At 56.6% G+C, this 22763-nt stretch overlaps 1 protein-coding gene across 2 annotated transcripts; it reads left to right on the top strand.

Moving 5' to 3' along the window:
• Positions 1 to 4874: 4874 nt before the first annotated feature.
• On the top strand, positions 4875 to 21463 carry PICK1 (protein interacting with PRKCA 1). Of its 2 annotated transcripts, none has more exons than XM_065886740.1 (13): positions 4875 to 5058; positions 5217 to 5314; positions 6443 to 6554; positions 9972 to 10100; positions 11920 to 11986; positions 13203 to 13292; positions 15697 to 15750; positions 16500 to 16562; positions 17529 to 17662; positions 18056 to 18148; positions 18971 to 19021; positions 20017 to 20161; positions 20626 to 21463. In XM_065886740.1, exons 2-13 carry the CDS (start codon positions 5274 to 5276, stop codon positions 20898 to 20900), a joined length of 1254 nt encoding a protein of 417 aa, XP_065742812.1. In that variant the 5' UTR covers positions 4875 to 5058; positions 5217 to 5273; the 3' UTR covers positions 20901 to 21463. The 2 variants fall into 2 exon arrangements, with proteins under 2 accessions (XP_065742812.1, XP_065742813.1); XM_065886741.1 differs by having other exon boundaries at positions 4922 to 4960; positions 20626 to 21013.
• Positions 21464 to 22763: the final 1300 nt, after the last annotated feature.

Genomic DNA, 22763 nt, shown 5'->3' with positions numbered 1-22763 from the left:
TTGGAGGAGGCAGGTCGAGAAGAAAGGTGAGAGCTGCCCATGGAGTGAGGGCCGTGGCTCCCTCAAAGCTAGGAACGGGCCTCTGGAAGGATACAGTCTAACCCCCTGCCCACCCACTGCCGCCCTAGTGGGAGAGGTTTCCTTGTCCCTAGGGGGATCAGGTCCCCACCAGCCCAGGGCTCCCTTCTGCCTCCCCAGCCCAGCTTCCCAGTCGGGCCACCCCTGCAGTCTGATTCCCCACCTCGCTTCAGACTCCAGGAGGGGGAGGCGATGCCCCCGCCTCCACGACAGGCGTCTCTGGCTCCCTCAAGCTGCCGCTAGTGGCCTGTGCACTCCAGCCAACGCACAGATCTGACTGTTCTATCCCTCCTCTGCTAGTCTCCTGTGGCACCTCAGTGCCAGGCTGATAGGGTCTGGGGTTCTGATTCTGAAATTGGAGACCTCCTCTACCTCTGACCACTGCCTGGTCTCTGGGATCCTAGTGACGCAGTTTTTCATTCATTCATTCATTCATCAGGTATGCATTGAATGTACTACTTGCCAGGCGCCATGCTAAGTGTTGGCGATAGAGGTGTGACCGAAACAGGCCAGGCTCCTGCCCTCAGGGAGCTTGCAATTTGGAGAGAAAGACAAGAAGCCAGTTAACAAGCAAGCAAATGCATAACCCAAACTGTGCTCCACGTCAGGTGGGAGATGAATGTATGTTCTGAAAGAGACTAGCCAAGGGCTGTGTTTTAGCTGGTGCTCATCGAGGGCTTCCTGGAGAAAGCGACAAGGGAACGCGGAAGTAGAGATGAGGATGAAGTGAGGGAGTAGCATACCCGGGGGAAGAATGTTCTAGGCAGAGGAAGCTACAAGAGTAAAGGCCCTCAGGTGGAAACATTCCAGCATGTTCCACGAACAGCAAGCCGCCAGAGGCCCTGAACAGAATGTGAACAGGGAGAAGCAGCCAGGCCCAGATTTCTAGCTAAGGACCTGAACTTTATTCTGCCTGTGATGGAAAGACATTAGTGGGGTTTGGGCAGAGGGTGTCATGGTCTGACTTAAATTTAAAATCAGCACTCAGGCTCTTATGATACCCATTTTACCCATGGAGACTAAGGCTCAGAGAGGTCAAGGGACATTTCCGGGGTCACACAGCTGCCATGGAGCCAGTGCTCTGTCCAGCCCATCCACCAGCTCCCACAAGTCCAGTTACACCCTTTCCCATTGGGCTCCCCTTTTATTTTGGGGTCTTGCCCAGTGCTCTGAAGTGGGGAATGTTACCTGGGTCAATGCCTGCCACTCCCACTCATGTGACATCTGGCAGGGCAGGACCTTGCTTTTCTTGCCCCCTGATGTGGAAATGGCCAATACGTGTTAGCTTCTAGTATTACTGCTATTATCTTTTTGCTTTAAAAACCCATGCTCTGGGCTTCCCTGGTGGCGCAGTGGTTAAGAATCCGCCTGCCAATGCAGGGCACAGGGTTCAAGCCCTGGTCTGGGAAGTTCCCACATACCGTGGAGCAGCGAAGCCCGTGTGCCACAACTACTGAGCCTGTGCTCTAGAGCCCTCGAGCCACAACTACAGAAGCCCGCGTGCCTAGGGCCCGTGCTCCGCAATGAAGAGTTGTCCCCGCTTGCCGCAACTAGAGAAAGCACGCATGCAGCAAGAAAGACCCAACGCAGCCAAAAATAAATAAATGAAATAAATAAAGAAATTAAAAAAATAAAAAAACAACCCATGCTCTAAATCTCTATGCTGATGTTGAATTGAACTGAATTCCACCCACCCACCCCTGGTTACTTGACCTTTACAAGGGCCCATGAGGCCAGGGGTGAGTCAGTAAGGAGTCAGGCCTTGTTCTGGGGCCATGGCAGCACTGAGGGGTGGGCACATCAGGCACAGTTCAGCACCCATTGCCCACAGACTCCAAAGACTCCCCAGCCAGCCCTGAGATAGGCGGGGCAGTGATAGTGACAGGAATGGTGGGGGGGCGGGGAGGGGGGGAACTCCGGTGCCCCAGGAAGTTTTTCTCCCAATGGCCACTGGGTGGCAGCACTTCCCCAGGAATATGGGATTGTGGGCGGGGTGGGGGGGCAAGCTTTTCCTGATTGAATCTGAGGCTCAGAACCCAAAGGTTAGAATCTTGGAGGAGACCTAGGCCCAGAGAGGACTTGCCTGGGGTCACACAGCTTTCAGTGGCCGGGCCAGGCCAGGGGTCACCCTCCTGCCTGGATGGACTCTGGAGCAGCAGGAGGGGGAGGGGTAGTTCTCCCTGTGCTCTGGCCAGGACTTGGTAGCCTGATCATGTCTGTCACTGGCCCCACTGTCTGTCTCCCCTGCCACACTGTGATTCTCTGAAGACAGGGGACTGTGCCTTGTACCCACTGTCGCCTGCACCAGCTATGTCCTCTGCCTGGGTCACCCTGCCCCTCTTCTTGACCCGGATCCCACCAGCACCTCCTTCAAGACTCAGCTAAGATGTCAGTTCCTCCAGGAACCCTTCCCTGGCCTTTGTCCTGGGCAGAAGCCCCTCCTATGGGCCCACAAAACATCCTGGGCTCCTCCTAGGTGGTGAGGCCCCCAGGGCAGGGATCGTTGGTGTAGCTGAACAGGCTCACCCTGAGGATGCACAGACGCTGTACATTCTGAGCCTGTGACACAGTGGTCCTCAGACTGCAGGAGACATTGAAGCCACCCACGGAGCTTTGTGAAAATGCAGCCTCCAAGATTCCCCCTTTCCCCGGAGACTCTGATCCAATAGGTCTGAGACAGAGCCCAGGAGCCTACACGTGAGCTACTTCCCAGGCGAATCTGAAGCAGGGGCCCGAGCGTCCTAAGGTCCTCGAAGTGTGCCATCAGCCCTGCCCTCTGAAGTAGTTGGGCAAAATGATTATAATGAGGAATGACAATAAAAACCTCTGATGTCATCAAAAAGTCTACAAATAACAAATGCTGGAGAGGGTGTGGAGTAAAGGGAACTCTCCTGCACTTTTGGTGGGAATGTAAGTTGGTGCAGCCACTATGGAGAACAGTATGGAGGTTCCTCAGAAAACTAAAAATAGGATTACCATATGATCCAGCAATCCCACTCCTGGGCATATATCCAGACAAAACTATGATCCAAAAAGATACATGTACCCCTATGTTCATAGCAGTACTACTTCTGCCTGCGAGAGGTGGATTAGAGCTGGGCCTGGGAGATGGGGAGAACAAGGAAGAAAAGAGGAGGCTGGGCATCTTGCCCTCACCTGGGGAGAGGGACTGGAGTGGGCTGGGTGGGGGGTGGTCAGGAGGCTTGAGGGACATCTGTGTCATGTGAATTGTTTACAAAGCACTCATACCTGTTTCTCCTTTTTATCTTGATCTTTGGGAGAGTCATTTTCCCCAGTCTACAGATATCTGAAGCTCAGAGTCAGGTAGTGACTTGCCCAAGATCCCCTAGCTACAAGATGGCAGCATCTGGGCTTGATCTAGGGCTACTGTGAGGTGGAAGAACCACAGTCCATGTTAAATTATCTGGGTTTGGAGACTGCTGATTTTTTAGAGTCGAAATTCTGGCCTGCAAACAGGGCTTGGAGGTCCCAGCCCTAGCTCTGCCGCTGACCACGTGGGAGACAAGGGGAAGTGCCCCTCTGAGTCTCAGTTTCCTTACCTGCACAATGTGGCTGACAATACTTGTTCTTCTCTCACGGGGTCGAGGTGAACTTTGAAATCCTGTGAAAGTGATCCGAACAGTGGAGCAGTCGGTACATGGGAAAGTCGTCGCTGTTGTGGCGTTCTGCACAACTGCTGAAACTCAGATAGTTCCCTGAGGATGGGGTGGGGTGCAGCTCCCATCAGGCCATGGGATATGTGGATAATCATCCGTCTGCATTTCTCCTTCCTCTGCTGCCCCTGGGAGGAAGCTGGACAGGCCTGGGCCCATGCTGCCTGGATGAGGCAGATGCCAGCGCTGGGTCTCTGGGAGTACCAACCCGCTCCGGGGAACTTACTTTACACAATACCAGTGGCAGCAGAGGTTGTTGGGGAGATGAGATTTGGACCCTTCGGCTGGGAAGCACTGATGGCGTTCCCTGAGCCTCAAGTACACAGGGGCTGTTACTCTCAAGGGGACCCCAGGGGAGCTGCTCAAGACTAAGGAAGGAGCGGGGGTGTGAGGAGTCTTTCACTAAATATCACGGAAAGCCTCAGCCTCAGGGCTCTTAGTTTGCATTTGGAGAAAGGAGGCTCGTAAAGGAAAGGGAAGGGAATCCAATCTGTCAATAGCAGAGCCGCTGACCACAGGTGTGCAGGTGTTAAGACGGGCACTGAACTAGGTGGCAGGAGTCTCAGGGTCGAGATCTGGATCTTATATTAACTGTGAGTGGCTCTGGACTCTCTTCCCCTCTCTGGCGCTTAGTTTCCTGGCCTGCAAAACTCCTATTAGGCTGGCATCTCGAAGTATCCTTCCAGCTCGGACACTGTCATTCTAGTAGAGGAGTGACGGCACCCTAGGACGGGGTGCTGAAAATGTGAAAGGGAAAGTGTCGGGGTTTGTAGTCCACTGAACTTCTCTGGAGGTCTCCCCGCCTAAGGATGCTTCCGTTGCCACGGCAACCAGCCAGGCAGCTTGGTCCCCCGGCGTCCCGCTGAGGAAGCTGGGAAGAACCCTGACCTTACCAAGATGGCGGCGGCCACAGGGCAAGGGGCGGGGTTGAGCGCCGTCGGCCTGTCCGGACGTTTCCTCTCTTTCCGCTTTTTCATGCTAAAGGGGACCTTCCGTCAATACTTGTTCTCCTTCCTCGTTCTGGGAACCCCGGGAGGCAGGGAGGGAAGGGTTGCCTGTAGGGACCCAGGCAAATACCCAGTGCGGGAAGACGGGACTTCCGCGTTCCCCCGGAAGTGACGCGACAGTCGCGGCCGCCGACAGGTGGAACGGCAGGTGGGTTCAGGTGCCAGCCTGGCCCGGACCCGGCTGTGGTACTGACGCTTCCGGTGAGCGACAGAGGCCAGCTCCCAAGGGCCTGGAGACCCGTGGGGCGGGCTCTGGAATCTGAGGCCCCGCCCTGGCCTGGAGTCCCCCCCGGTACCTAGTAAGAATCACCTACCCACCCCCCACCCCGGGGACTACCCCAATCGTCCGGAGGGGAGTGGGAGGGCCCGGCTCTCCCAGATCGCCGGGGTTGGGGTTGGGGTTGGCATTTAGGCACTGGTTCCCTAAGCTCTAAGCTCTTTTCTTTCCCGGATCCAGTTCCCCATTCCCCTGCGGAGCTGGGCAGTTAGCCAGCCCACTGAAACTCTCGGAACCATGTTTGCAGACTTGGATTATGACGTCGAGGAGGATAAACTGTGAGTATGTTGTTACCCCAAGTCCCACTAGTGCAGGAGCCCCAGGTCTCTCAGGTGCCTGGACTTACCAGTTCCACAGACCCTGGCTTGTCAGCAGATTAGGTCTCGTACTGTAGCAGAAATGAATCCTGCCCTTCCAGGAGCTCACCATCTGTAGGGGGCTGTGGACACATTGATGGATAAATACAGTTCAGGGCCATAAGGGTGCTAATGGAGAGTGACCTGGCTACGAGGAGAACCGAGGAGGCCAAGCAGTGCCTTTTCTAGGGTGTTCAGGGAAGGCTTCCTAGAGGAGGTGACAGTTGAGCCACATTTTGAAGGATGAACAGGAATATCATAAACATACTTTCCTCCCCAGCGTAGATGATCAGTGGGGCAGAGTTTCAAAAATTAAGTTAGTTTCCTTAATAGAATATATACTCCCGCAGAGCAAGGAGAGGGTCCAATGCCTTTCTGTGTCCTCAGCACTTAGTATGGTGCTCAGCATCAATAGGTTGTTAGCAAATGTTTATCAAGTGAATAAGAGAATAAATGAGAATATTTACCACAAAACATAAATAAGTGCTAATGTATAGTGAAAACTGAGAGGTAATTGAGTACAGCAATTGACAGATGGGTGATGGATAGCTTAACAGGAGAAGGCTTCCTGGAGGAGGTGGCTGTTATGTTCCATATGTGCCTGAGAAGGTGACAAGGATAGAGTCTGACTCAAATCTTAGAGAGAGAATGAAGGAAAGGGAAGGGGGACCTATTTTTACGGAGTGCCTGCTCTGAGCTGGGGTGGTGTTAAGTGCCTTCCATGTACTTTCTTCCAAGAACTTTGATAAAGTGGCCATTTTTTATCCATACCATTTTATGGATGAGGAAACTGAGATGCAGAGTGGGTGACTTACTCACCCAAGTCCCACAGCTGATAAATGGCCGAATTGGGATTTGATCCCCCATCAGCATGGCTCTAAGAGCTCTGTGACGTTCCAGCACAAAATGCTATCTTTTTGGCCAAGTGAGAAAGAGAAACGGCTGTGCAGCACTTGGAGGCTCTTGGGGGTTTTAGAAGGCCTGTCTGTCCCCATCCCCTCCAGTCATCCTTTCTCCAGGGGACTCAGCTACACATGCTTCTCTCTCCAGCGGAATCCCTACTGTACCTGGGAAGGTGACCTTGCAGAAGGATGCTCAGAACCTGATTGGGATCAGCATTGGAGGAGGAGCCCAGTACTGTCCCTGCCTGTATATTGTCCAGGTATTGAGTACTTTGGAGGTGGAAGGGAGGTGCTGGAGGGGGCGAGCCACCTCCCTACGTGGGCGTGACAAAGGTTCATTTCTCCCCTCTGCACAGCCGACTCCTCGTTCTCTTCAGAGGGGCTTCCCCGAACACCCACTGTCAGTAGGTCCGCCCTTGTTTTCCTCTATCATTTCAGTCTGTTCTTTTCCTTCTCAGCACTTATCACCATCTGTACTCATGGATTTGCTCATTAGTTCTGTGTCTAACTTCTTGTCCAGACTCTTTGCACTATGAGGTCAGGATCCCAGTTTGCTTTTTCACTGCAGTCAGCACCTTGTACAATGCCTGGCAAATAGCGGACCTTCAATAAAAATGTCATCGGTGAATCAATAAAATCATCAGCCTTTGGTACTAACACAAGTGAAGCATAATGGAAAGACTAAGACTATGAAATAACAATGGCCTGAGTCCAAGTGCAAGCTTCCCTGCTTATTAACTAGTTACTTAAGCTCCCTGGGCCTCAGTCTCCTCACCTGGAAAATGGGGATATAAAATGTGTAGATCTGGGCATCTTTGGGTTGTTGTGAAGATTAAACAAAATGACATCACGCAACGTCCGGCCCTTAAGCAGCACTCCCTCGATAGCAGCTGCGATTATTTTTACGACAGTTCACTCTCCCAGATGCTCTGCCAGCGATACTGAACAATTCTGTGGTCCTTATAAGAAGGGCTGCCCTGGTGATGTTCTGTCAGCTGTGACGCAGGAATGGGGACAGGCCTCGTTTATTATGTGGCTGGTCAGAGTCAGTGATCTTTCTGTAGCCTTGGAAGGAAGCTTGCCCCCCTCAGACATAAACTTGACCTGGATTCCAGCTATGTTTTAACCTTCTCAGCTATGTAGCCATTGGTGGCAGATGGGAAACTGCAGTTTCTCTGAGGATCTTGCAAAAGAGTCACTTCTAAGGCCTAGAAGATGGAGATTCCCTGCATCTGGTCTTGCCTGCTTAGGGTGTGGCCTCTACAAGCGCTTTGCCCTCCTCTGGCCCAGGAGGTGTTAGGGAGGCCTCCGCCAGGCCTGGCCTCCTTGCCATCTCCCCCTCACCACCTGTGGGGGGCCAGGTTTGTTCTTAATGTGAACTGTGATTATAAAATAATAGAATTGATTTTTCTCAAAAGTCAGTTTTATTTTTAATCAAAGGCTGTCTGACTTGCTTTGAACAAGTCAGGAGTACTAAAAGGCTAGTGTGAAATAAGCAATCCCCTCTGCTCGAGCCTTCTCGCCGCCCTTCCCCCACCCCAATCCCAGAAGCAACGCCGCTTCCCGCCCTTTTAGCTGTCGGTTCAGGTGTGAGGTCCCATTTTCCTCAGTAAGATGCTTAGCCTGTTAGTTTTTGTTCTATGTCAGCTTCTCTCAGTCTAGGAGCTAAAAATTTAGCTTTCTTCCAAGACCTATCTATCTATCTTCCCAACACAGATATCGTGTCAATTTTGGTTAAATCAGTATCAGTACAACAGACATTATCTTCGGGAAATATTTTCTGAGGGCCTGGCCAGGCTCTTTCGTAGCCACTAGAGATAAGAAAGCAAGAAAACAGAGACCCCGCCCTCAGAGAGCTCGGAGCATAGTAACTGCTGTTTTTTGGTCTTTCTTTTTAAATGGTATCGTGTTTGCATATGACCTCTGCACGTCCTCCCGTATAGTTTATTATTATTTTTAAAATTTATTTATTTACTTATTTATTTTCGGCTCTGTTCGGTCTTCGCTGCTGCAGGCGGGCTTTCTCTAGTTGCGGCGAGCGGGGGCTACTCTTCCTTGTGGTGCACGGGCCTCTCACTGCGGTGGTTTCTCTTGTTGCGGAGCACGGGCTCTAGGCGCGCCAGCTTCAGCAGTTGTGGCACGTGGGCTCTCAGTAGTTGTGGCACACGGGCTTAGTTGCTCTGAAGCATGTGGGATCTTCCCAGACCAGGGCTCGAACCCGTGTGCCCTGCATTGGCAGGGGGATTCTTAACCGCTGCGCCACGAGGGAAGCCCTCGTGTGGTTTTATAGGTGAGCAGACCCAGGCTCCTGGCCCAGGTCCCTAGCCGGCTAAGTGGTAGAGGCCAAGTTAGAAAGCAGATCTGACAGGCTCCAAAGCATCCATGTGCTCTCCTGCTGTACCAGATGGCACTGCCTGAAGACTCTAGAAATGCTGGTCCCTGCCCGCCCCCCCGCCCCCCCACCTTAATCCCTGCGGCTGCTTTGGGGGGCCCAGAGGCTTCATTGCAGATTGTCTGCCAAAACCCACAACGGTCTGGGAAATGTCCGCTGCTGAAGCTCCAGCAGGATGTGGGCAGGGAGGCCAGTGGCCAGCGCTGGGGTGGTGGCGTTCCGTGTCCTCCGTGTTCCCTAGAGAAGGGGTCATGGAGGGTTGTGTCGGTGGGGAGGGAGCCTGGAGTTGAGTCTGTCCCCCTACTTTCTGCCTTGCCTTCCACCCACCTATGGATGTTTCCAGAGGTCTGTTTCCTGGCCTGCCGGCAGTTTCCAGCAAAGACTAGTTCTCTTTCATCAACCCCCTCTGCAGGCCCTTGGATCCCCGCTGTTCCATCTTCCAGAAATGGCTGTATATCTTTTATTGTCGTGATCTCCTTTACCATTCTTTTTCAAATAATTATGTTTTTATTGTGATTCTGGAAGGTAGCAGAAAGAAACGTTTGTCTTAATTATTTCATTTTTTTCTTATAATATTAACGTATATGAAACATCATGAAATATTCTTTCTACGTGCTTTGCATAGAAAACTTGGAAACTAAAGATAAGGTATAGGGGAGACAGCTAATAATTTTGGCGTCTCTCCTGGCGGTTTTTGCCTGGTGTGACTTTTGTATTCTTGGGTCCGTCTCCGCATACACTTGTGTAGCCTGCTCGCCCCTCGCCCCGAGCGTCCCCCATACATCTGTCCTTTAACAGACACATTCAGCCAGTGAGTGCAGACCCTGTGTTAGGGGTCATCTTGGGAGAAGGGGCTCACATGCGTGGCGGGGCCCTTGCTCCTTGGAGACAGAGATGAAGTGCAGGGACTGATAAGTGGTGCCTTGGGGCTCTGAGTCAGCTCAGTGCAGTGTTGTTGGAAAAAAATCTCAAGAAATGGCTTGGGAGGAGCAAACACTCCTGTGGTCGTGTAAGGTTTTGTGTATTTGATACCAGAAGAGGAAAGTCTCATCAGTCGCATTTACCTCCAGTTCCCCCTTCCCCTCCCCCAAGAATGTGGGTCACTCGTTTCTGGCTGTTAGGGTGCTGTCTCCCCTTGCCCTTCTCCAGCACCACTTAAGGGATAGAGGGCAGAGACCAGGACGGAGCTGGGTGCTGGTTGGGGTGGAGGGAATGACTGTCCCCCACCAGGTTTCTTCCCAGTTTTCCTTTTCTCCCCCACCCTCCCCCCCTTATGCACCCACAGGTGTTTGACAACACCCCAGCCGCGCTGGACGGCACCGTGGCAGCTGGCGATGAGATCACCGGGGTCAATGGCAGGTCAATCAAAGGAAAAACTAAGGTGGAGGTGGCCAAGATGATTCAGGAGGTGAAGGTAAGGGCTGCTACGGGACCTCCAGCCTGCCAGAGGGCCTGGAAGGGGGGACTGGCCCTTTCACAGCTCCCTCCTCGGTGCATCAGGGTCTGGGTCACATCCCGGCTCCGTGTTCATTCAGTAGATACTATTTATGATCCAGGACTTGTGCTGGGCCTTGGTGAGAGAGTGGGCACCAGGACTGAAAGGTCCCCGTCCTCGAGCTCCAAGGGGAGCTGTCAGACAGAACCACTCCTCAGGGCGGGCCAGTGCGTCCCCAGTCAGGGCTGGAGCCGAAGCTGGAAGTCTGAGGTGAAGCTACCTGGGTCAGTAGACATCCAGTAAATGTCCACTGGGCCATGCTGGGCCCAGGAAGTTGTAAGAGGGAAAGAGGGACCCCTCCGTACTACCCCCGTCCCTGTAAGAACTTTCAGTCCCCTGGGCCCTGGGGCAGCTCCTGGTCCAGCAGATGGTCTCCTGTTCTGCACTCTGCCTGTTCCCGGCTTCCCCCTCCCTGCCCCCGCTGCTCCAGGCCAAGGCCTTTCCCGCAGGGCCCCTCCCTCCCTGAATGGCAGGGAGCATTCTGGCCAGTCCTGGAAGCATGCAGCCCTTTTGCCATTTCCTAGGGATTTTTGCTGCTAGTAGCTCTTGGGAAACCAAGACAGTGAAGGAGGTGCAAGGCCACAGGATGACCTAAGAGTCTGAGAGTCGAGCGTCCCAGCTGTGTGATGAGCTCCCTCACCCCGTCCATCCAAACCTCTCCTCACCTCCCATCCGTCCTCCGTGTCCTCTGTACCGTGTTTCATCCTGGCACAGAAGTGGGGTGCATGTGCCCCCTCTGGATCCCCTCCCTCATCCCCCCATCCCTACTCAGCAGAACCCTCCTCGTCCTCCCAGGCCTGTGTCGCGCCCCCCCCTCACGTTGCCCACGAGAACAGGCGCTTTCGGTGTGTGAGCACAGCCTTGCCATTGCGCAGGGACTCCCCAGCTCCCACGTCTGGGTGCCACGCAGAGATACGGCCCCTACTTTACTGGTGCCCAGAGTGGGGGGGAGGATTTGCTCGTGGTCGCACAGCTGGACCAGAGCCCAGGTCTGACTGCCGCCGCGGCGCTCCTTCCTTCCCCCACAGCTGCTCTCCACGCGCCGTGCTGCAGCCCGAGAGCCTTTTGCATCTACCCCGATTCACTGCTTGGGGTCCTTAGGAGGCAATCTTGAAATCCTGTTTTGCATTTGAATGGATTCTGTCCCAAGTTCAGAGGTCTTAGGATTTGGAGAACGAGAGAGAGTGACCTGGGTGGCCTCACGTGGTCAGGGGAGGCTTCTCGGGAGGAGCGCCACCTCTCTTCCAGTCACTAGACTGCAATTCATGTAATTTCCCGGAATTGCACTGGCCTCCCTTGCTGGCCTCAGGCCCTTGGGGGCTGGGGCTGCCCCTGCACCTGCTTCCTCCATCCCAGCACCAGGCACAGAGAGTGTGCTGGGACAGTTTGTGGAGCGAGTGGAGGGAGGATGGGGATGGTTTAGAGCGCGGGAGAAGATCCTCTGTGTGTCAGGACTAATGATGTCGCAGAGCTTTGGAGTGTGGCCGTGGCATGGGGGTGGCGGGGGCACAGGACATCAGAGATCGCCAGGCTGCGAGCTCAGTGTCAACAGGGACCTGGTCTGCCCCTGTCCCTGCTGATTCTCCAGGGCCTGGCGGGTGGTGAGAGAAGGAGGGACCTTTTTCCAGGGCTCAGGATTTTTTCATGACCACAAACTCCAGTGAAAACAGGCCTCTCCCGGGAAGGGGCTTGGGGTCCGGGGGACTCCGTCACCACTCTGCTCGTCCTGCTTTTCCAGGGGGAGGTGACTCTCCACTACAACAAGCTACAGGCGGACCCCAAGCAGGGCATGTCCCTGGACATCGGTAAGCCGAGCTGCGGCGGTGGCGTCCAGGGGCCCCATAAGGCCCCGTGCTGCCTCCTTACGGCCATGCATCAGTACTCACATGGATGTGGTCTCTGACTCTTCTGACCGAGCCGATCCAAAGGGCCTGGGAGGACCCAGGGGTGCTCCCCCTGCAGCTGGTCCCAGGAACCTGTCCCTGGTTTCTCCCTGCCCTGTGTTTTACCCACCTTCCCCCAGCCACCTCCTCTAGGACCTTGCTGCCCTAGGGTTGTCCTTTGTAGTGCAGCCCTTCAGCTCACCAGGCCCAGTCCCTCACCCTTCTGAAAGGGAGGGCAGCCCAGCCCTGGCCTGGTACCTCATGCCCACCTGCATACCCCTCCTCAGCCCTGGCCCCTTCTACACACCTGCTCCCAGAAAGGCTCAGGGTCTGAACTGGACCTCAACTTTGGGACAGAAGCCAGCCCTTCTGCCCATAGCATGCCGTGGGACATGTCGCCTCCTGCTAGGGGGTCTGGGCCTTGGTTCTGTGGAAGCTGCAAGGCTCAAGAGCTGGACAGAAGCTTCAGGGTCCTCTGGGCCAGACACTTCATTCCAGATCAAGGCCCGAGATCCAGAGAGATGCTGTGTCCCCTGGGTGAAGGCACACCCAGATCTCCTGGCTCCGGGATCCAGCACCCTTTTCCTACACCCTTGGGCCACAGCCTCCTCCTGGTTTTTAAGGAAAGAGGCTAAGGGCCGATCAAGTCTGTCCTGGAGGTTCTTCTTCTAAAACCCTCTGGTCCCATCCTAGTCCCCTTCCAGGGACCGAGTATGTGACCACATGTGCAGCAACCGAGTCTGGAGCCTGATGCCAGTTGTCACTGATGGTGCCTCTGCTCCCGGAAGTGGAGGAGAGACGGAGGAGAGGTTCTCCGCGGTCGGCCTGTCAGCTGGTATCAAGCCTGGGCAGCTCTGGGCTCTCAGTGGTAGCCAGTAGCCACTTTGAGTGCCAGGCCCTTGGTTAAGCGCTTTACATATTTACCCTTCCAGGCTCCCAGCGCCTCCCTCAGGTAGAGAGTGAACAGGGCGGGGGCCCAGAACCCCTCACTGGGACCCTCCCTACTTCACAGTCACCCACACGCCAAACCCCGGTTCAGCCCCTTCTGCCCCTAGTGTTGCTCTGAGTCGCGATGGGGCGGGGATGGCCTGGGGGCCCAGACTCTACCTCACTGAGTCCCTTTCTCACCTGGTCCCAGTGTTGAAGAAGGTGAAGCATCGGCTGGTTGAGAACATGAGTTCGGGGACCGCAGATGCTCTGGGCCTGAGCCGGGCTATCCTGTGCAATGGTGAGTCCCCTCCTTCCACCCCCTGACCCTCGGTCCCGGGGACTCAGGCCCAGGCCTCAGGGGCAGGGGCACCATGGCTGCCCACCAGGCTGCATCCTTGGAGGCCTCTCCCGCTCCCAGAGCATTCACAGTAGTCAGCGTAGGCATCTTACAGCCAGTGTCTTCCATTCCCCAGCAAGGATTCACAGGCCCAGGTCACAGATGAGACAAATTCATGGTGGGGAGGTGCCTCCCTCCAGCTCCCCAAGCTGGTGCCTTCGCCACTGCCCCCAGCTGCTCTCACGCAGCCAAGGCCTCCCCCCCACCGCCCCACGCCAGCCCATTTCCACCCTGTGCCCTCTTGTCACCCCAGCATGCACTGCGCTGCTCCCACACTGCCCGCTCTGCCCCGCCTCTCTCCAGGAGGTGGCGCTGCTGCCCGCATCCCAGGGCTGGAGGTGGCTGCCCGCCTAGGGCTGGGGGAAAACCGCGTACACGCACATTCACGCCCACGCATGTGCGTGCGCGCGGGCGCGCGCACACACACACACACACACACACACACACACACACACACACACACGCGCTCTCTCCCCAGGGGGCCAGTGAAGCACTCGGTCCTGCTCCTGCTGTCACCAGCCTGAGTTTATAAATAGCAGCAGCTCTGCTGTGTACGTGTGGGGACAGATATAAATACCTACGTACATTGTAGGCTCAGCTGGGCACACTGGGCTTTATTGGCTGGGATGCAGGGGAGGGGGGGTCTGAGCTTGTTCCAAATGGGGTACAAAAGTGGCGGCTGCTATTTCCAGCTTCTTGGTGTCTATAAATCCCTGTTACTGTAGTTACCATGCGTTGGGATGAAATTAGAACTGGTTGTTGTGTTTTTCCCCCCAGACCTTGCAATTTCCCCAGCCTTAAATAGGGTTTCTAAAATTGAAGCTGTCATGATGTCCCATGACCTAGCTAAAAACAACAGCATGGCGCTTACGTGGCTCCTTCCCTGCCAGGCTGGCCAGGGGCCAAGGCTCTGGGGAGCCAGGGCCTAGAGGCCAGCCCAGTGGCCGAAGCCTCCTGAAGACCTCCGAGGCGCTCCCTTCCAGCCCCCAGAGCCCGGGCCTTCCTCCCTGACAGCCCAACACACAGCCGCCTTCTCTGCCCAGAGAAAGGCCCAGGCCCGGCTTCTGCTACTCCCCTTCTCTCCTGCCACTCTGAAAACCCTGGCCCAGGTCAGCACAGGAGCCTGGGGGGCAGAGGGCACCCCAGCCTGCATAGCCCTCGCTGTGTGCCTTTAGGCAAGTTGCTTTACCTCTCTGTCCCTCGATTTTCTCTATAAGATGAGCAAAGTAGTCTCTGCCTCCAAGGCTCATGTGGAAGAAGGACTGAGCTGCGGGGAGGGCACTCAGTAAGGCCAGGCCCCGTCTAGGAGGTGCCGGGCAAGGAAGCCACCGACGTGGGCCCTGCCCTGCATTTGCTGCTAGTGCCCCCGGTGGGGAGTTGGGGGTGGACCTCAGCCCTGTGGGAGTGGAGGACGGTGCCACTCGCTGCTGGTGGGAGTCCCACCCACCCCGATCTGGAATGCGGCCCCCTCCCTGGCAATCCACTTGCTCTCGTTTTGAGCCCTTGAGGTGAGGCAACTGCCCCTGCCCCTCAGCTTACAGCCCTTACTGTCCCTGCCCGTCGTGGCCTGGCCACTGCCGCTGCTGGACTATAAGCCTTGAGGGCACAACTCAGATTTCATTCACCACGGTCATTCCTGGGCCTAACGGGGTCCGGCGCACAGCGGGTGCTCAGTAAACTACCTGTGAAGCCAGCGAAGATGATCACCAGGGCCCGCTCCCGTGCAAGGTCCTCCTCAAAGCCCTCGCTGAGTTTCTCTCCCCTCCCCGATTGCTCTCGCCTCTGAGCCGGCCGGTGGTGGGGGGCTGCCTTGGAGCCTACCTTAGAGTTGTTGTCGAGGCGGCCCGTCTCTGCTGCTTGTCTCTGCCTGCCTTGCTCCTCGGCCATCAGCAGGGAGTTGTTACGAGTCCCAGGGCCTTGACTGCCAGCCATGGGCCTGCCTCCTGCCGGCCGTGGGGAGCCACCCGCGGGCTTGGCCTTGGGAACGGCCCAACTGGTTTTCACTCCTGATTTCCGGAAGTACCGGCATCCTCTTCACCTTTCTGCCCCTTCGCTGTGTCCCAGCCTGCTGGGGTGGCGCTTATCTCAGGAGCATCCTGAGGGCTGCCCTGCCTACCTCCACTTGTCTGGGTGTGCCAGGCTCTCTGCAAAACACCAGTGAGCCCAGCTGACCCTGAGGTGCCAAGTCCCCTCCCTGGGACCACGTCCTGTGCTGCTCCTCTGGGGGCGACCTTGCCCCTCCCAAGCCTGGCTCAGGTGACCTGTGGGTCTCTCCCCTGACCCTGTGGCTCTCTGATCCCCACAGATGGGCTTGTCAAGAGGCTTGAGGAGCTGGAGCGGACCGCCGAGCTGTATAAAGGTGGGCAGGCGCACCCTCTGGCTGGCAGCCCCATGGTGGGTGGGGTATCCCAGTCTGGAAAGTGCCTGGCACTGGCTCTGCCCTGGGGTGGAGCTCTGGAGCCCTGCTCTAAAGATGATGGCAGTGGGGGCAGAGTGCGAGCCTATGCAATTCTAGGACCATGGCCATTAAATATACTTAAGGAAAAAAAATCTTAAGACATACTTCTTTTTTTTAAAATAAATTTATTTTTGGCTGTGTGGGGTCTTCGTTGCTGCTCGCAGGCTTTCTCTAGTTGCAGCGAGCGGGGGCTACTCTTTGTTGCGGTGCGCGGGCTTGTCACCGTGGCTTCTCTTGTTGTGGAGCACAGGCTTTAGGCTTGCGGGCTTCAGTAGTTGTAGCACACGGGCTCAGTAGTTGTGGCTCGCGGGCTCTAGAGCACAGGCTCAGTAGTTGTGGCACACGGGCTCAGTTGCTCGGTGGCTTGTGGGATCTTCCCAGACCAGGGCTTGAACCCGTGTACCCTGCATTGGCAGGCGGATTCTTAACCACTGCGCCACCAGGGAAGCCCAAGACATACTTTTTCTGATTGTAAAAGTAATACATGCCCATAAAAATCAAATAATGGCACATGTAAACCTAGCGAGAAGAGTCTGAAACCCAGGAATAGTGAGGGCCTCGGGGTGGGGTGGGCATTTGGAGGCCGTGTCCTCGGCCATTGTGGTCCCCACCATGTGCCCCCAGCCCCCTCGGTTGGGTCTCTCCCACAGGGATGACAGAACACACCAAGAACCTCCTACGGGCCTTTTATGAGCTGTCGCAGACGCACCGGGGTAAGGATGCCCCACACCTGCTGCGTGACCCTGGAAAAACCCTTGTTACCCTCTGGGCTCAGCGCCTCCCCTACATCCATACAGGGAGGGTGCGGCCAAGCTCCTCCCTGGGGCCCTTCTCGTGCCCACGCTCAGGCAGACACCGCAGCATCTGACCTCGGGCCAGGTTTGGGCTGGGCACTGTCTAGATGCTGGGGTGTAGCAATAATGGGGCCAGCGGGGAGCAGTAGACCAGCTAGTCTTTTTTTTTTTTGGCCGCACCGCACGGCTTGTGGGATCTTAGTTCCCCGGCCAGGGATTGAACCTGGGCCCCCTGCAGTGGAAGCGCAGAGTCCCAGCCACTGGACCGCTAGGGAAGTCCCCTAGACCAGCTTGTCTTCTGTGGGGCACAGTTACTCCTCCGGGCCCTGTCCCGTCTATCTGTACTGCCGCTTACTATGTGCGAGGCCCTTCCTTATTTGTGATCTCGTTTCCTACAAGTTTGTTATTAGTTGGGCAGGGCAGCTACAGTTAACCCCGTTTTGCAGTTGGGAAAACAAAGCCCAGATAGAAAAAGTGGTCACGCAGCTCCTTAGGGGCAGAGTTGACCTAAGGCCCAGATTCCCAGACTAGTACTCTGCCCCCAGACAACTTCACCTCCTTCAACCTTGACCTAGCCTTCTCCATGGTCTGGTCGCTGTGGGGAATGAGGGCCAGCTCCCTTGGATGTAGACCCGGCTTCCTCAAGGTGTAGACTCAGGTGTCTACACCGGAGTCTACATTCCCTGGGGATGTAGGTCCAACTCTCTTAGGGGTATAGATTCACCTTTCTTGAGGTGTAGACCCATCTCCCTTGGGACGTAGACCTCGGGCAGACCTCGGCCTCCAGCCTGCCACACCCCCCGCCTTGCTTCTCCCCAACAAATCCCTGGCTTCTCCGTTAAGGGGTCAAGTAGGGGCAGCCTTCAGGACAAACTTGTCACGCAGCCTTTGGGGACGTGTTCTCCGTGATTGGGGTGCGGGAGCCCCAGCCAGCTGCGAGCGAGGCTTTCGTGAAGTTCGCCGACGCCCACCGCAGCATTGAGAAGTTTGGCATCCGGCTGCTGAAGACCATCAAGCCGGTAGGTCCCGTGGAGCGTGTGTGTGTCAGCACGTGATGGGGGAGGGGGCGGTGTGGCGAGCGGAAGGGGTCCTGTTCTGGACTTGGAGCACCGGGGGGCCGGCTCTGGCTTGGTGTCCTACACAGCTGACCATGCGTGAGGCACTCCTCCTCCGCGGCCTCAGCATCGACCTCCCGGCTCTTTTCTGGCCCTGGCTCCTCCGGAGTTACAGCTTGCCCGTGACCTGGTCTGTCTTCTCGTCCTTGAAACGGACAAGGCTGTCCAGGAGCCTTTGGCTCTGACATCTGAGTCCACTAGAAGCATTGACACATCAGTGCCATTCCTTGCCACCCTGGCCAGCCTGACCCCTCTGCCCATGGGGGCTTAAGCGTCCGCCCCATCCTCCCCTTCCAGATGCTGACGGACCTGAACACGTACCTCAACAAAGCCATCCCAGACACTCGCCTCACCATCAAGAAGTACCTGGACGTGAAGTTTGAGTACCTGGTAAGTGGTCTCCAGCTTCTGCTGGGGTGTGGGCCTGGCCTGCTGGGGTCAGAGCCCACCTGAAGATTTGCCTCTCCTCGGTCAGCTACACGGTGGTTAGCAGGGCAGGGCCAGAGTCTCGGTCACATCTGATTGAGGAGGTGGGACCAGGGGCCTAGGAGGTGCTGGGGAATCAGGCAGCAGCCTAGGCCCTGCTTCAGCTGTCCAGAGGAGCCCCTGGGAGCCTGGGGTGGGTAGAGCCCTCACTCTGGAGCACTCTGACCCCATGGGAATCCTTTTGGTCACTTTTAACAATGGATTAGACTAGGTCAGTGGTTATAAAGTGGGTACCAAGGGATGTTAATGAGTTTTATGTTCAAATAATAATTCTGTGGTGAAAGGAGATGAGGAGAAATACTCCATCAAAGAGGCCAAGGTCCTTTGCTTGAGGACTTGTCAGAGCTTTTGGTAGACCCATACGTACCATGGGTCTTCAGGGGCCTTCCCAAGCTCTTTGGACCATGGAGCCTTTTTTCCCAGAGCATCTCTTGGGACTTGAGTGTGGTAAATGCTGGGCTGTCTCTCAGGCCCTTTCCACCCTCCTAGATGAGTGCCCTGGCTGTCCTGAGCCTCCTGAGCGAAGGCCGGTCTGACTGAGGGGCCAGCCTCTGCCTGACACGTCTCAGCTCATCCCAGCTGGGGGTGCACAGGGCCCACGAGGCCTGGCACACCGGCTCCTCTGGGTGGCTGAGGGGTACAGCGTGGCATGGGAGGAAGGGGACGTCAGGGTGGGCACCCAGGTGGTGCAGCCCCTCCGACAACCTGGCTTCACCTGTCCCACAGTCGTACTGCTTGAAGGTGAAGGAGATGGATGACGAGGAATACAGCTGCATTGTGAGTGCCACGGGGTGAGGGAGCGTGGCTGTGGTATTGGAAAGGCTCGGGGTGCACAAATCTTCCCCTGCCTACCTCACAGAGCCCCAAGAACGGGCTGGGTCTGCCAGGGATAGCAGGTGGGCCAGGCCAACCCAGGAGAGGCCTGGGGGTTTGGCCAGGCTCTTGTTTCTGGAGGTTTGGGGTGATTCCCCCACCCCTGGCCCCTCTGGGCCTTGGAGTGCTGGCCAGCTTGCTGTGGGACACTCCCAGTGCCTGCTCCCAGACCAGCTGTCCCCCAGACTTTGTGGGGCTCTTGCAGGGAAAAACTGACTTTCCTCACTCCTGAGAGGTGGTGTTTTACTTCTTTTAAATTTTTTTTTATAGATTTTTTAAATTTTTAAATTTTTTTTTATGTATTAATTTTTGGCCACGTTGGGTCTTCGTTGTTACGCGTGGGCTTTCTCTAGCTGCAGCGAGCGAGGCTACTCTTCACTGCTTCTCATGACAGTGGTTTCTCTTGTTGCAGAGCACGGGCTCTAGGCGCATGGGCTTCAGTAGTTGTGGCTCGCGGGCTCAGTAGTTGTGGCTCGTGGGCTCTAGAGCGCAGGCTCAGTAGTTGTGGCTCACGGGCTTAGTTGCTCCACGGCATGTGGGATCCTCCTGGACCAGGGCTCAAACCCGTGTCCCTTGCATTGGCCAGTGGATTCTTAACCACTGCGCCTTCAGGGAAGCCCGTTTTTAATATTTTTGGTATCAGGGTCCATCTAGGACTAAATATTCATTTATTTAATATGGCAAGGGTTTGGGTTTTAGGTTGTTTTTTTCCACAAAGCTATCACTAAGCGCTTCTAGCAGTCCTGGCGCCTCAGAAATGGTAGCTTTGAAGAGTGCCGTGCTGTGCAGGGGTGTGAACCCGAGGGTCGGCTCTGCAGCCTCCCTGCCCCCACCCCCCTCTGCCCCAGAGCAGGCTCCCCACCCCGCCCAGGGTCCCTGATGTGCTTCCCCTGCCCCAGGCTCTAGGGGAGCCCCTGTACCGCGTGAGCACAGGCAACTACGAGTACCGCCTGATCCTGCGCTGTCGCCAGGAGGCCCGCACTCGCTTCTCCCAGATGCGCAAGGACGTGCTGGAGAAGATGGAGCTGCTGGACCAGAAACATGGTGAGGGCTGTGGGCTGTGGGCAGGCGCCCGGCCCGCGGGCCACACCCTGCCTCGGGCAACCCCTACACCATCCTCTCCCCATTTCACAGCTGGGAAAACTGTGGCCCAGAGAGGTATAGTACTTACCTGAGCTCCCAGGGCCAGCGCATGGCAGAGCTCTGAGTCAGACCCAAGATGGGAGCTTCCTGGAGCCTGGCCTGGGTGGGACTGGCCGTGCCCCGTGGGCTCCTTGGGGTGTAGTCCACCATCCCACCACCCTGGCAGGCCTCCTCCACTGCCTGACTGGGAGCTGGGAGGCGGCCTGGCTTCTGTGCAGGGCTGGGCAGCCCTGGCCTTGCCCCCTCCCGGGGCACGAGGGGTCAGTGAGGTGCATGATGGGATGCCCAGGAGGGCAGGGAGGGTCTTCTCCACGCGCAGGCAGCCCCGGCCCACTGGCGCCCGTCTGCCCGCCCTCCTGCCCCAGTCCAGGACATCGTGTTCCAGCTGCAACGCTTCGTGTCCACCATGTCCAAGTACTACAACGACTGCTACTCAGTGCTGCGTGACGCCGACGTCTTCCCCATCGAGGTGGACCTGGCCCACACCACGCTGGCCTACGGCTTCAGCCAGGATGAGTTCACTGACGGCGAGGACGAGGGGGAGGAAGACGAGGAGGACACGGCAGCCGGGGAGCCATCCAGGGATGCGCGAGGGGCTGCCGGGCCCCTGGACAAGGGCGGAAGCTGGTGTGACTCCTGAGTGCCCCCTTGGGTGCGGATCTGGGGGGTAGGGCGAGTGGGAGGACAGCAGCATGGGAGTGGGGGCAGGGCTGCCGCACAACAGGGTGGCGCATGAAGGCCTGCTGGCTTGGGGCGCCTGCCTCCCTGCTCCTCTGTCCCAGCACAGCGAACCCTGGCGCCCGCCCAGGAAAGGCACCGGGCCGTGGCCTGGGACCTGGACACTGGCCCCTCCACCTTCCCTCCCCACCTCCCCAGCCAGCTGGAGAGCTTGGTCTCTGGACCTGCCTTAGGAAGGAGAAAGAGGGCAGAAAGGAAGAGGGGCTGGAGGTGGCGGGGAGTCCAGGAGCCGTTCCTTGTGGGCACCTCCACTGGTCCCCCGGAGACCTGCCGGGAGGGGGCGCGGGTGGACCGCCGAGCTTGGGACCAGGGTTTCACGTGCACCCTCACCTTGCCCTAGGCTGGCCCCACCCCAGTCCACACTCACCTCGGCGGCCTTGATTTGTTTTATTCCCTCGCTCAGCCACTTCCCTGGGGAGGGGCTGGGCGCTGGGCCTGTACTGAATAAACACAAACCCAGATGGAGCTGGGCTCTTTGCAGTGGCCTCAGACCCCTCTCTCCCCTCGACGTCCCCCTCTTCTGCCCCCTGATCACCAAGGCAGGGCAACAAGGTTTACTGACATTCCCTTTATAGCACTGACTCCTCACAGCAGTTCTGTGGATTAGCACTACTGTCCCCATTTACAGATGGGAAACTGAGGCTCAGAAGAGGCTTGCCCAGGGCCACATGGTGTACAGGGACAGAGTGGGATCTGGACTCGGATCCATCAAATTCAGAAGACTCCACTTTTCCCCATGCCTCCCAGGCTTTCTGTTCTGTGGAGCCTCTTACATCCTCCCTTGTCTTTGATCCTTCAGTGCTTCTGGCCATGAACTCAACCTTTATCTGGGGAAGGGCAGGGCAGATACTGGGTCAGGAGGACCCAAGGCCCCAAACTGGGGAGAGTGTTAAGGGTGCCCCAGCCATTCCAGGTCGCCTGTTCTGCCAGGCCCAAGGGGAGAAGCCCAGTGGGCGGTACCACGCTAGTATCCCAGGTGTCCGGCTTCACCTGGACAGTCCCAGTGCACACCTGTGGTCCTAGTGTAACTATTAATAGCGGCCCTTTTCACTCTCAAAGTGTCCCTGTTTGGACAATGAAATACGTGCTCGTCCTGAGAATGGGAGGGGTGCAAGAGGGTGTGAGAGGTGGGCAGGGTCCACAATGGCCGGGGCGGGGGGTCCCGGGCAGTGACCTGAATGGGATCCTCAGGCAGGACTGGGAGTGTGGAGAGAGGGATGGGCTGTCACCACGTAGATCCCCTAGAACTGTCAGACTATACCACCTCCCTGAAGGGGCAGCCAGTGTGGAGGCCAAGGGCACAGACTGCATCCGACAGCCTAGGTTCCAGTCATAGCTTCTGTGACCCTGAGCTACCTCCTCAGTTCCTGTGCCTCAGTTTCCCTATCTGAGTGTGGCTAATGAGGGTACCTACCTTCTTGGGTCCTGACTGAGGATTAGATGAGTTAACATTTGTGAAGGGCTTAGCACGGTGCCTGGCACAGTCAGTGCTCTGTGAGGATTTGTTAAAATAAGATGTAGTCACTGTTGTAGTGGCTCAGGGGAAAGCACAGACACGGTGTAAGTTGGCCGGGCATCTGCAGGGGCTCCCCACACCTTCCTGGGGCATGGATGGAAAATGAGACTAGTGGGGAGGGGGTCACCAGTGGAATGGGCTCCCCTGAGGAGTACGGATGAATGGAATCAGGGCCTGCGGTGGGAAGGCTGCTTCCTCCACTGGGCCCCAGGTCACCAAGCTGGTGATTTGGAGGGAGGGAGGCAAGGA

This window comes from Phocoena phocoena, chromosome 11 (genome assembly GCF_963924675.1).
Source record: "Phocoena phocoena chromosome 11, mPhoPho1.1, whole genome shotgun sequence".
In the NCBI taxonomy this organism is placed as follows: domain Eukaryota; kingdom Metazoa; phylum Chordata; class Mammalia; order Artiodactyla; family Phocoenidae; genus Phocoena; species Phocoena phocoena.
Note: the sequence above shows the minus strand (reverse complement) of the source record. Positions and strands in the feature narration are given on the sequence as shown.